We start from the raw sequence: 13,669 nt of genomic DNA on the forward strand, positions 1-13,669 counted from the left end.
CGTCTGTGTGCGACGGCGGTGCACATGAACGGCGGCCTAATGCCCCAACTCCACGGGCCCTTCCTGGGCGTACGCGCTCAGCGTCGGCGCTTTCGGAGTACGCCAGAACCGGTCTGCGCATGCGCACTGCAGGAGAAGCCAGCGGACCTCGGCGAGGCGCCGATATCTGTCCGTGCTAGATATCGGCGCCAGCGCACGGGCGCTGGGGTACGCGTCCGGAGCGGGGTCCGGTTGACAACAACCGGAGGACCGCGGGGCTCTCGGGGACTCTTTTCTTCATAGCTTCGTGTTCCCCGAACTTTTCTTCGCGGTTTAATTCGTCCTTTCAGCGCCCCCCCCCCCAACCCCTTTTCTTCACGGCTTGGAATTCTTTCCCTTTACTCAAGAGGGGGAGCCAGTCAGCACCAGGGACATGGAGATGCATGCCTCTTTTCGACGCCCGTTCCGGCGTACGCCAAGAGCGCCGACGCTGGGCGCGCACGCCCAGGAAGTGTCGTTGGAGTTGGGGCTTAACTCCCGCTCTCTCCGCCAGGAGCGCCACAGGTGTTGTGACGTCACGCCGAAGAGCTGGGCGACCATCTCGCGCCGTCCGTGTGCGACGGCGGTGCACATGAACGGCGGCCTAACTCCCGCTCTCTCCGCCAGGAGCGCCACAAGTGTTGTGACGTCACGCCGAAGAGCTGGGCGACCATCTCGCGCCGTCCGTGTGCGACGGCGGTGCACATGAACGGCGGCCTAACTCCCGCTCTCTCCGCCAGGAGCGCCACAGGTGTTGTGACGTCACGCCAAAGAGCTGGGCGACCATCTCGCGCCGTCCGTGTGCGACAGCGGTGCACACGAACGGCGGCCTAACTCCCACTCTCTCCGCCAGGAGCGCCACAGGTGTTGTGACGTCACGCCGAAGAGCTGGGCGACCATCTCGCGCCGTCCGTGTGCGACAGCGGTGCACATGAACGGCGGCCTAACTCCCGCTCTCTCCGCCAGGAGCGCCACAGGTGTTATGAAGTCACGCCGAAGAGCTGGGCGACCATCTCGCGCCGTCCGTGTGGACGGCGGTGCACATGAACGGCGGCCTAACTCCCGCTCTCTCCGCCAGGGCGCCACAGGTGTTGTGACGTCGCGCCGAAGAGCTGGGCGACCGGTCATCTCGCGCCGTCCGTGTGCGACGGCGGTGTACATGAACGGCGGCCTGACTGGACTGGATTAGATTACATTAGATTGGATTGCATTGGATTGTATAACCGATGCATCGCCACAAGTCTAACCACAAGCACCACCACCAGCTACACTATAGTCGGATACAACTTAAGTCTGCAGTGAAGCTCCGCCCACATTCAACCTCCGCGCACAGAATCCCTCCACGACGAAAAAGTAGTCCACTGGTTAAACGTTTCTTGTCTCGTAAATAAGAACCTTACCACAAGAAAAAGATTATCAGTTCTATAATTTTGACACCTGGATTGTTTGATATAGTCAAGCATTAAAAAGCTCATTTCGCTTACTGTTGCGATTGGCCGGCGGAGTAATACAGAACGCCGCGGACCGCGGCCCAGTGTTAGCAGCTGCTGTTTTTTTAAGTTGTATCCTACTATACCAGCTGAACCATGGCGTAGGTACGTAATTTTTTTCCTGCGCTATATTTCTTTAGTTACAATGTATTACCAACACACCCCAGCCTATTCACTTCTTGTGCCGGAAAAAATTGGTAAACTGGTTTATGAGGAAAGGAAATGTCGCAGTATCTGTCTCACATATATCGGCGGACACCTCAACCGCGCCGTAAGGGAAGGGAGGAAGGTAGGAGTGAAAGAAGAGAGAGAGAAAGAGGTGCCGTAGTGGAGGTCTGCGGAATAATTTCAACCACCTGGGGATCTTTAACGTGCACTGACATCGCACAGCACATGGGCGTTTCTTGCGTTTCGCCTCCATCGAAACGCGGCCGCCGCGGTCAGGTTCGAACCCGGGTACTCCGGCTCGGTGGACGAGCGCCTTACCACTGAGCCACCGCGGCGGGTAGGTGTCGGCTTCCTCTTCAGCTGTCGTACAATCACCACACGACGCGCTGCATATCCTGTCCCACTCCCTGCACGCGCCACAACGCCCCAACGCTCCCTTACAGTACCGGCGGCGTCCCATTCGACCTTCTCCGCTGGGCATATGCAATCCGCACGCTGCCGAGGTCGTCGCTCTGTGTTCGGCGGACTTCACCCGCGCTGAACATCGACGCGCGTTGTCTTGGACGAAACGCCGGAGCGCGCCCAGAGCCGACGGTCTGACCTATCAAATGCTTCGCCTCCTCGATGGGTCACAGAAAGAAACTCTCCTGAAGTGTTTCAACAAGATCTGGACCTCCGGAGTGGTCCGGGACAGCTAGAAAGTCGCTGTGGTCTGCCCCATCTTGAAGCGCGGCAACCCCTCTAGCTACATCTCATCGTACCGTCCAGTTTCTCTGACCTCGGAGGCGTGCAAGCTATTCAAGGCGCTCGCTCTTCATCGCCTCGAGCGGATCGCTCGTGTGTCCGACGTGTTCGCCGAGCGCTGCTGACTCCATTGCGGACGTCGTCGCCACGCTTGAGGATGCCAGCGGTGGCAAGGAGTCAGCCTACCTACTCCTTCTAGACGTTGAATGCGCCTTCGACCGCGTCCCTCACAGCACCGTATTCACCGCACTTGAAGAACTGGGAGTCTGCAACCGTCATCCCAGTAAAAAAAAAAAAAACATTGGAACCAATTGGACATTCCAGTTGGAACTAAATGAACATTCCCATTGCTTCCAATTGGATTTCCCAATTGGAACCAGTTGGTTCCAGTTGTGTTTTTAGCCCCTGACCAATTGGATCCAACTGGACTAGCCAATTGGACCCATTAGGCGCCAGGCAGTTATTTCACCCAGAAAATATTCACAAAATATGTTACGTTCATTGAGAAAGGTAGCTAAATGTTTGAATAATATGCTCTAGGATCTTGGATAAATATTTCTACAACTTAACACATTGTTATGTGCAAAAGGAAAACTCATTTATGAGGACTGCAGGAAGACACTCTGCCTAGTGCCAATCAACATTTTTCTACGGAATTGAAATTAACATGCTTTTATGGAAATCAAAGCCAACAGACACACATGCATCACACACAAGCAACTGCGCATTCAGGCACTAGTAGCATACATTAGCTCAATATGTACATCCAGAGAACACACTTCTGCTCCAACTTATGTACCCAATTTATTAGGCTCTCATGCTGGGGCCAGTGACGCTTGCCCACTGAGCGCAGTTATTTAATTTAATTTCAGCTCCAGTGTTGGTGTAGGTGATGAGTACAATTTATTAGGCTAAGCTGCTGATAGCTCTTATTGTAAGTACCATATTAGTTCTACCTTTTTCGTCAAACATGCAAACATTCATTGGATAAATTGGGTGCAGTTGGGCGGACCAATTGGATGCAATGGGTAAGACCAATTGGAAACCCAAATGGTCCAATTGGATAGTCCATTTGGACCATCCAATTGGAACACCATTCCAATTGGTATCAATTGGAAACTACCCAAGCAACCACCGATATCCTTCGGACGGCCGACAGAGGTCTGTTTCGGATGTTCTGTACGTCCGCTGAATATCCGCAAACAGCCGGTAGACGTCCGTCGGCCGTCCGAAAGGTGGCCAAAGGTATACGGTTCGCCCGCCGACGGACGTCCAGTTGAGTACGTCCATTGGCGGATCTTCCTCGAATATTCGCATATATGGTGCATGCGTGCTTTTTTCACTCCGCGCGATGCAATAAAACCAAAAACAATTTGATGCATAGCACGCATATTTTATTGTGGTTGATGATACATCAGCAGAGCAATGGGTTATATTCGGAAAATTTCTTAAATGTGACTCTTCAAATGTGGCAAGCTTGGGACACACATCCGTAATCTTCCCACTCACAGGATTTCTGAAATAAAAAGAACGCGGCAAACATCAGTCATGTGAAATAAATGGCACAATGCAGCAGCCCAAATAAAAACATATTGGAACCAATTAATAGAAGTGTTTAATGCTGCAAGTATAAAAGACAATGCACTTTAACAAACACCTCAATAAGTATAAGGCAATAACAGCTCTCACTTTTCCACACCATATTTGACAATGTATCTGTTCTTTATTTATTCTCATGGGCCTTAGGGCACTAACCTGCGCAGCACTGTACGCGACTGTGCACAGAAAGCCGCAAAGCTTCCGTTGCGAACCACTGCGAACTACACGTGCTTCCTATGGTCTGCCTTTCGCGCGTTGTCACTCTTTATATAGGCACAGTGAACCTAGCGATGCCCTAAAAATTAACAAGATGCTAAAATACTCCGTCCCGCAACTTTGAAGAGGAGTGGGAATTAGCCGCGCGAGTTGAGGGCTCCCGCAGCTGTGTGATGTAGGTAGTGCACTGCACGGGCTCGGGCCGGCCCGAAAGCCCGGGCCCGGCCCGGCCCGCGGGCCGGGCCGGGCCGGTACACGATCTGTTTTGCCGGGCCTGTGCCGGGCCCGGGCCTGAAGTTGCGGGCCTGGGCCGGGCTCGGGCTTAAAGCTGCGGACGCGAGTAGAGCTTGGGTCCGTACAGAAACGGCTAGTGTCCGACTATTCATTCACTATTGCAGAGTGAAGTACACAACTGCGACATTGGAGCAGCGACACGGATGAGCTATGGGTTATAGTACGCGCTGAGAAAGAAACTAAACTTTATTCATTGACTTATTTACTTCCTTATTTACACGCCACGGTGACGTAGTGGTCAAAGCGCTTGATTACTGAGTCGGGGAACCACGGTTTGCTCCTATCCTCGGCGGCCGCATTTCTGTTTAGGCGGCAAGCATGACAGCCATGTACTTTGTAGTATCAATGCTCGTTGAGGAAACCCAGGTGGTCGAAATGATCCGGAGCCCTTTGCTTCGGTATCTCTCACAGCCTGACTCCCCTTGGGCCCTTAAGCCCCAAAAACATAGCCTTAATTTTATAGCTATATTTTTCTCATGTGAGAAAATTCACAAACTAAAGCGCGTTTGGTTTTTCTTTTTGATGAGCTGACCGGAACGTCTCGTAAATGAAATAACCACAAAAGCTCGCGAGAGTTTGTAAATATCATCGAATAAGCACATCTATCTCTCCTCGCTTCTTCAGCCTGGTTGTCATGACAAGGGTTTTGCCCTGTAAGTTATCACATCGTTCGCACGTTATCTTCTGCTCCACCAGTAAGAGTAAAATTCAACCGGTCTTAATTGGCCATTGATCATTCGTCATCCCAAAGTTTAGGACGCTTATAGTCTTCAAAACACACACCATGAAATACTCAGGTCATTTAACTTTTCGTTTCTGCTGAAAGGCGACCAATTCGGCTATGATTTCAACCTGTGAGATCGCGTTCACTAAAAAAATGTCATCCCACTGCTCGCTAGGCAGCTTTAATGTTTATTCTTCCAGGCGGCAAAATATAACTGATTAAAATCATGGGGAATGCAAAGTAGTCTATTACGCGCGTATGCAGCCCTTTTTATTTCGCTTTCGGAACTTCCGAGTTTATCTTTGCGCACCTACACGAGATCACTGTCCAAAAGAGGGCCTGGCGAGCACTACTCTTAATCACTTCCTTCTGGGTTAAAAAGAACCAACTTTCTGCAAGCCAAACTGCCATTTCAGAACCTTTGTCGGCCAGTTCCTTATCGGTCTAGTAGCAGTCTACTTGCTCAGAGTGAGCAGTGTACCTCAAGCGTTACTGTGAAACGGGCCGGGCCGGGCCCGGGCTGGGCTTCACTCCGGGATTCACGGGCCGGGTCGGGCTCGCTAGAGCGATAATTTAACGGGCCTGGGCCGGGCCCGGGCTTGAAGCCGCGGGCCTGGGCCGGGCTCGGGCTTCAGGTCTCGGGGCCGGGCCGGCCTCGGGCCCCAGATTGAGGCCCGTGCAGTGCTCTAGATGTAGGCTCCCGAAAGTGCGAGAACAGCACACACTTGTGGAAGCCATCTCCTCGCGCTTACTGCTCCCACTGTCCTGTGAACGAATGTTATATGAGCATGCATTGTCCTAGAAGCAAGTTCCAAGAAGTGTACTATACGTAAGTACTATCGGGGACAAAAGTGGTATACTCCAGGCGGAGGAAGCCGGAGCAACGAAAAACTGCCTTACAGCGCCATCTAAAGGCGGCATCGGGGATCGAGACAGCCAATGAGCGACCTTTACTATCAGCAGGCATGTCGCTTGGCTCGTTTCAATGTTTCGTGCTTTAGCTCGCCAAAATGTCGCAGTCTTCCGTTCCTCCGGCTCCCGTCGCGTGGAGTATACAACTTTTGTCCCCGACAGTACATACCTTCGTAGGCAATCCCATGTGCACTAAGCCTTCTTTAAACCAAGGTCGACGCAGTACGGGATTCCGGTGTTCCACAAGAGCTTCAGGCGCTTCCCGTATCTTTCGAATTGCTTAAGTTACATGCTTCTTTCGTCCACAGACCGAACAAAGCCACACATTATAATAACAGAGCTATAAAGCTCTGCGCGACAGCACTACGCAGCACTACGCAGTGCAGCGCTAGCAGCGCGCTACGGAGCCGTACTGATGGATTGGATTGGACGTGGCTTGGACTGACCGCGAACTGACATCTATGATGATGGTGATAGCAGAATGCACGGGAGTTTTGATACTTACGAATGGTTTCAATGGCAAGTTTAGCTAGCAAAACGGTGGACATGTCGCACAACTCCACTAATTTGGAGCAGTTTTATAAATATAAAACTAGTCATTAGTTCTTGCAAAATTCTGTAGCACCTGCTTCTCCTCTTAGATAAATTTAGCTCGTTGGCGGCTCTTGCACTGCAGGTAGGAGTGGAATCGCACCAATTTACAAACATCTTCGCGTCAAACCCTCCAACTGATGTAAATAAAACAGTATGCATACACGAAAGACGCGAATTTTCTGTGAAATAAAAAACGTCCATACTCATGGCCTGGGAAAATACTCAGCCTTACATCCTTCGGACGTACACCTCGTCTCTCATGCGGATATACAAAAGTGGACACTGTCCGTACGTCCGGCTGATGTACGAATACGGATATCCGAAATCGAATTGCGTTCGTAGGTCCGATGGACGTCCGATCTCGGCAAAGGACGTTCGGATCTAGCTCGTACGTCCGACGGATATCTGTGGTTGCTTGGGTAAACTCATCCCATTGCAACCAATTGGAAATCCAATTGGTTCCAATGGTTTTTTTTTACTGGGATCTGGTTCCCACGAAACACAAAAAGCGCTAATAGACGTCTAAAAAAAGTCTCGAAAAAAAAAGCTTGACATCTAGGAGAAGTTTCATCTAAGCAGTTTTTTAGACTTAGACGTTTACTAGCCCTCTATTAGCTCTGCTAACGCTACGCTTGTATACGGCTAGAAAACTTCTGAGGTAGAACTTTTCTAGAATTTTTTTAGACGTTCCTTTTTCTTTCGAAATGGGTGCCTGTAATATCTTACGCATTTCAAGAATGATTTTTAGTGCTGCCTTTAAACCCTCTAAAGCTTTAAAAATGTTATAGTTCATTTTTCTGGTATACACCACTCAAAAATGAACTCAAAGCTGATTTGCAATGACCCGAACAATGAGCCCACATTACAAGGGATGTATGGCTGTAGTAATGAGCCACAAATGCATGTGCTAGCACACTTTTCAGTCACTGCGTTACTCTTTATTGAATCCAGTGCATACACCCACACAAAAAAGAAAGGGACCAGGAAATTAATGTTAGAAGCCATGGATGAGGTAGCTTCACTGGCTTGGCAGACATTACAATGGTAAGCACTTGGATGGCGGGAAAGTGTCGAACAGCAACCAATTGTTAAATCAAAAATTCATTCGGCCCCAGGCCTTGTTCACAACGGATGCGTTGATGATCAAGTTGCTGTGATGTGGACGCCAGTGAAGAGCTCGCTAGGTGTTCCAAACATCGCTTTTCTTGCAAGGAGTATGCCAACTAGACGGTAACAAGGGGAAGTCAAATCCAGTTCTGTTCAGCAGCCTGCAGAAGTGAAAAAATTAGAGTAACCAAAAGCACAGTCAATCAGGCGCATGTAGAAGGGCCAATGAGGAGTCGGAAGCAAATAAGACCAGAAAATGGCAAGGAGTGACAGTACAGGCAATAGAATAAGCTAACCAAAAACATACGCATATGATGTCATTACAAGCGGCATTTCAGCAGAGTGCAACGGCTCACCATAAACTCAAGAAGTCAATCACTGTGGAGGCCTTTAACCGAAGCAAAATTCAAACAGCATGCATGTACACTGAAAGCCAAGCAGTCAATAGCAAGTGCACTGCCTTACTGTGATGCACACTGTAATCACAGAACCTCCTAAGCTGCATCTTGCAACCAGGCTTTCTCTTACTTGCAAGATGTGGCTGAATCAAAAGTGGTTGATGGTTGACATCTTGCACCGTAGCACGAAAACATAGCAGAGATGCTGCTGTCCTTGTAATACCTGTATCACTTCAGTATACACCAGACATGGGTTAAATCTTGGACCTTTCCTTGACAGCCACACAGGGGCACATCTGAAAGATAAGACAAATAAAAGTGCGTGTGTATAAGGTTCCTAACACTGCATTGCCAAACAAGCCCTCTCTAATCTGTACGATGAAGCTCAAACAGCGGGCAAGAGATTACTTACACCACTGCACAAGAAGCATTTGTCCAGATTCCCACCTCAGAACTGAAACAGTCTCCAGGCCAAGTCTTCTGAACAACCAAGTACAAGGTGCTGCGATTAATTTGCGTGAAACTAGACCAGGTCCTTGTTCCTCCGGCCAACAGTTGGGGTTCTAAAGGACAAACAAATAATGGGGCTTGTGGAATGAACATTAGCAAACAGCCTAGACCTGTACAAGAAATCATGTAGTGAAAGAAAAGGTGTCAGCTGCAAAGCGTGCTTACCAAAACTTGAGAAGTTGAGCAGGCAAGGAGGTCCTCTGAAAACAACTGTTGAACAGCCTGTACCCAAAACGAACTGCACACACTGAAGCAGGGACAACGCCAGCTGTGCCTGCGCAATGGTTTTCCAAAAAATAAAAGCTGCCATGCCTGCAAAGAGCCGTAGTACTTCACTGCACTGTCAAACAGACTGCACACATAAAGAGCAGCACCACTGAGTAAACTACCTTTGTGCCGGGGCTCTCAATTGTAATGAAATAAAAGCTTGACGCAGTTAAGTTAACCAAAACCTGAAGGCACAGCGCACGAAGGACAGGACAGGTCCTTCGTGCGCTGTGCCTTCAGTTTTAACAATGTACAGACTAGCCCAAACAAATACCATAGTGAAGATAACCAAAGCGTTTTTAACGCGAGATTCACTGACGGCAATCACAGCAAGGAGAATTGGAGCACACAGGTGGCGAGATAAGAGTCCTTGGCAAGAATAAAACCCTGCCAGAATGCAATAGAGCACAGACTTTAATCAATGTCTAGGAAAAAATTCGCGCCTTATCAACGTACGCTTAAACAAAGCTGGTTGGTTTGAAGCTTTGTCACGTTCACCTTGTCACCGCCTTGGTAAAGAAAGCAACTCGCATGCGAGAGCAGCCTAGCTGTATCCACTTAACAAAAGCTCAAATAGCACTTTAGTATGTAAAGCAGTGGCTGATACTGCTTTGTAATTTGTAAACCAAAGGAGTGACACACTAGCCGACCGTTCAATCAGGCGCGTTAGAGGCTTAGCTAAAGCAAGGCCGACACTATCACCACAGAAAAGAAATGGAAGGTTACTTACTTTTGCGGAAAACGAGGCTCACATCTCAGTGCAACACTGGCAGTAAACGATACTGCAGAAAAAAGGGGAAACTGCGAACTGCAGCGGCGTGAAGTGCCAACCAGCGCGGAAAAAAGTGCGCAGCGAAACGTACTTACAAGGTACGCAGCATCCACCTCGCGCGCGTAGCTATCGCTAGCCTCTGCAACGCTAAATGGCCAAATGAAGTACTAAATTTCTAAACGTAAAAATAAACAAATCATCAAAGAACCAAAAACAAATTGAATCTAATACTTTCATGTAAAACTATAAGCACTTGCAGCTTGCACTAAGATTTCTTTCTGCTTGAAACGGTTAAAACCACTTTGGCAAACTAGCCTGCATCGCCACCGTGCGGAGCGATACCAAGCAGCAAGCTGCGGCGTGACTCAAGAAAGATTGCCTCCAAGATACGCCGCCACGAAAAGATAGCGCGCGGGTGACCTACGCGATAAACCGCGCGAGCGAGTACGGCGAAGGCTGCGGGAAGGCGGCGAAGGCAGCGTGCGCTGCGCCTGTCAATCCGCATGCTGCCGCCAGCTACCCGAGGCGTAACAGAGGCGTTCGCATCATGAAGCAAATTTTTTCACTCGCGTAACTACCGTCGGCTTTCAGGGCCATTATATGTTACCTATATCCAGCCTTACGAGTGGCGGGTTAGCTGCACTCGATGTGGAACGTGATTCGGGCTCCGTAGGAGAAAACGCGCTTTCTGTGTTCGAATACAAAGAGCGGTCTTTGCACCGGCGCACCTGCTCTTCGAAACGTCAAGCAGGAGAGCCATCTAATTTATGTTCCGTGATTTACAGCATGTTTAATCCACGGTGGCAACTCTCTGCTGATTGCTGGCGCATCTCCTTGACGTGGTCTTAAGTTCCGAGTTAGAAACAATTCTAGAAAACATCTGACTACAGATGTTTCACAGAAGTTTCACAGCAAACGTCTGACTGCAGCTGTTTAAGAGACGTCGCCGAGGAAACTTCTTGTCGACATCTATGAGACGTTTGAACACAGCGCAAGACGTTTGTAGTCATTTGAAGCTGTTCCGAGACGTTCGTAAGACGTTTTGTGTTTCGTGGGCCCACGAAACACGAAAAGCGCTAATAGACGTCTAAAAAAAGTCTCGGAAGAAAAAGCTTGACATCTAAAAGAAGCTTCATCTAAGCAGTTTTTTAGACTTCGACGTCTACTAGCCCTCTATTAGCTCTGCTAACGCTACGCTTGTATACGGCTAGAAAACTTCTGAGGTAGAACTTTTTAGAATTTCTTTAGACGTTCCTTTTTTTTCCGAAATGGGTGCCTGTAATATCTTACGCATTTCAAGACTGATTTTTAGTGCTGCCTTTAAACCCTCTAAAGCTTTAAAAATGTTATAGTTCATTTTTCTGGTATACACTCAAAAATGAACTCAAAGCTGATTTGCAATGACCCGAAAAATGAGCACACTTTTCAGTCACTGCATTTCTCTTTATTGAATCCAGTGCATACACCCACACAGAAAAAGAAAGGGACCAGGAAATTAATGTTAGAAGCCATGGAGGAGGTAGCTTCACTGGTTTGGCTGACGTTACAACAGTAAGCACTTGGATGGCGGGAAAGTGTCCAGCAGCAACCAATTGTTAAATCAAAAATTCATTCGGCCCCAGGCCTTGTTCACAACGGATGCGTTGACGGTCAAGTTGCAGTGATGTGGACGGCAATGAAGAGATCGCTAGGTGTTCCAAACATCGCTTTTCTTGCAGGGAGGATGCCAACTAGACGGTATACAAGGGGAAGTCCAATCCAGCTCTGTTCAGCAGCCTGCAGAAGTGAAAAATATTAGAGTAACCAAAAGCACAGTCAGTCAGGTGCATGTAGAATGGCCAATGAGGAGTCGGAAGCAAATAAGACCAGGAAATGCAAGGAGTGACAGCACAGGCTATAAAATAAGCTAACCAAAAACATAAGCATATGATGTCATTGCAAGCGGCATTTCAGCAGAGTGCTACGGCTCACCATAAACTCAAGAAGTCAACCACTGTGGAGGCCTTTAAGAGAAGCAAAATTCAAACAGCGTGCATGGACACTGAAAGCCAAGCAGTCAATAGCAAGTGCACTGCCTTACTGTGATGCACACTGTACTCACAGAACCTCCTAAGCTGCATCTCGCAAACAGGCTTTCTCTTACCTGAAAGAAGTGGCTGAATCAAAAGTGGTTGATGGTTGACATCTTGCACCGTCGCACGAAACCATAGAAGAGATGCTGCTGTCCTGGTAATACCTGCATCACTTCAGTATACACAAGAGATGCGTTAAATTTTGGACCTAACCTTGACAGCCACACAGGGGCACATCTGAAAGATAAGACAAATAAAAGTGCGTGTGTATAAGGCTCTTAACACTGCATTGCCAAACAAGCCCTTTCTAATCTGTACGATGAAGCTCAAACAGCGGGCAAGAGATTACTTACACCACTGCACAAGAAGCATTTGTCCAGATTCCCACCTCAGAACTGAAACAATCTCCAGGCCAAGTCTTCTGAACAACCAAGTACAAGGTGCTGCGATTAATTTGCGTGAAACTAGACCAGGTCCTTGCTCCTCCGGCCAACAGTTGGGGTCCTAAAGGACAAACACATAATGGGGCTTGTGGAATGAACATTAGCAAACAGCCTAGACCTATACAAGAAATCATGAAGTGAAAGAAAAGGTGTCAGCTGCAAAGCGTGCTTACCAAAACTTGAGAAGTTGAGCAGGCAAGGAGGTCCTCTGAAAACCATTGTTGAACAGCCTGTACCCAAAACGAAATGCACACAGTGAAGCAGGGACAACGCCAGCTGTGCACGGCGCAATGGTTCCCCAAAAAATAAAAGCTGCCACGCCTGCAAAGCGCCGTAGTACTTCACTGCACTGTCAAACAGCCGGCACACATACAGAGCAGCACCACTGAGTAAACTACCTTTGTGCCGGGGCTCTCAATCGTAATGAAATAAAAGCTTGACGCAGTTAAGATAACCAAAAACTGAAGGCACAGCGCACGAAGGACAGGACAGGTCCTTCGTGCCTTATGCCTTCAGTTTTAACAATGTACCGACTAGCCCAAACAAATACCTTAGTGAAGATAACCAAAGCCTTTTTAACGGGAGTTTCACTGACGGCAATCACAGCAAGGAGAATTGGAGCACACAGGTGGCCAGATGAGAGTCCTTGGCAAGAATAAAACCCTGCCAGAATGCAATAGAGCACAGACTTTGTCTAGGAAAAAATTCGCGCCTTATCAACGTACGCTTAAACAAAGCTGGTTGGTTTGAAGCTTTGTCACGTTCATATTGTCACCGCCTTGGTAAAGAAAGTAACTCGCATAGCCTAGCTGTATCCACTTAACAAAAGCTCAAATAGCACTTTGGTATGTAAAGCACTGGCTGATACTGTTTTGTGATTTGTAAACCAAAGGAGTGACACACTAGCCGACCGTTCAATCAGGCGCGTTAGAGGCTTAGCTAAAGCAAGGCCGACACTTTCACCACAGAAAAGAAATGGAAGGTTACTTACTTTTGCGGAAAACGAGGCTCACATCTCAGTGCAAAACTGGTAGTAAACGATACCGCAGAAAAAGGGGAAACTGCAGCGGCGTCAAGCGCCAACCAGCGCGGAAAAAAGTGCGCAGCGAAACGTACGCAGCATCCACTTTGCGCGCGTAGCTATCGCTAGCCTCTGCAACGCCAAATGAAGTACTAAATTTCTAAACGTAAAAATAAACAAATCATCAAAGAACCAAAAAAAAACAAACTGAATTTAATACTTTCATGTAAAACTAAGCACTTGCAGCTTGCACTAAGATTTATTTCTGCTTGAAATGGTTAAAACCACTGTGGCAAACTAGCCTGCATCGCCACCGTGCG

At 48.4% G+C, this 13,669-nt stretch overlaps 1 protein-coding gene and 1 long non-coding RNA gene across 15 annotated transcripts; both read right to left on the reverse strand.

Moving 5' to 3' along the window:
• Nucleotides 1–3,789: 3,789 nt before the first annotated feature.
• Nucleotides 3,790–10,413, reverse strand: LOC149325303 (uncharacterized). Of its 8 annotated transcripts, none has more exons than XR_016286480.1 (6): nucleotides 9,772–10,413; nucleotides 8,940–8,996; nucleotides 8,712–8,827; nucleotides 8,395–8,560; nucleotides 6,335–8,027; nucleotides 3,790–3,936 (listed from the first exon to the last, which is right to left on the reverse strand). XR_016286480.1 is itself a non-coding variant. In XM_089564071.1 (6 exons), exons 2-5 carry the CDS (start codon nucleotides 9,082–9,084, stop codon nucleotides 8,004–8,006), a joined length of 393 nt encoding a protein of 130 aa, XP_089420197.1. In that variant the 5' UTR covers nucleotides 9,085–9,086; nucleotides 9,772–10,398; the 3' UTR covers nucleotides 3,790–3,936; nucleotides 6,335–8,003. The 8 variants fall into 8 exon arrangements, 1 of the variants encoding a protein (XP_089420197.1); XR_016286481.1 differs by having other exon boundaries at nucleotides 8,395–8,827; nucleotides 9,772–9,823; nucleotides 9,909–10,411; XR_016286479.1 differs by having other exon boundaries at nucleotides 8,395–8,827; nucleotides 8,940–9,086; nucleotides 9,772–9,823; nucleotides 9,909–10,410.
• An 844-nt stretch (nucleotides 10,414–11,257) lies between these two features.
• LOC149325304 (uncharacterized) lies at nucleotides 11,258–13,507 on the reverse strand. Of its 7 annotated transcripts, none has more exons than XR_016285999.1 (4): nucleotides 13,320–13,478; nucleotides 12,502–12,558; nucleotides 11,957–12,389; nucleotides 11,258–11,589 (listed from the first exon to the last, which is right to left on the reverse strand). It is a non-coding gene; the product is annotated as an uncharacterized LOC149325304 (long non-coding RNA). The 7 variants fall into 7 exon arrangements; XR_016285997.1 differs by lacking the exon at nucleotides 11,258–11,589 and having other exon boundaries at nucleotides 11,641–12,122; nucleotides 12,274–12,389; nucleotides 13,320–13,494; XR_016286003.1 differs by lacking the exon at nucleotides 11,258–11,589 and having other exon boundaries at nucleotides 11,644–12,122; nucleotides 12,239–12,389; nucleotides 13,320–13,484.
• Nucleotides 13,508–13,669: the final 162 nt, after the last annotated feature.

This window comes from Amblyomma mixtum, chromosome 10, assembly GCF_055824585.1.
Source record: "Amblyomma mixtum isolate Tamu chromosome 10, ASM5582458v1, whole genome shotgun sequence".
NCBI lineage: Eukaryota > Metazoa > Arthropoda > Arachnida > Ixodida > Ixodidae > Amblyomma > Amblyomma mixtum.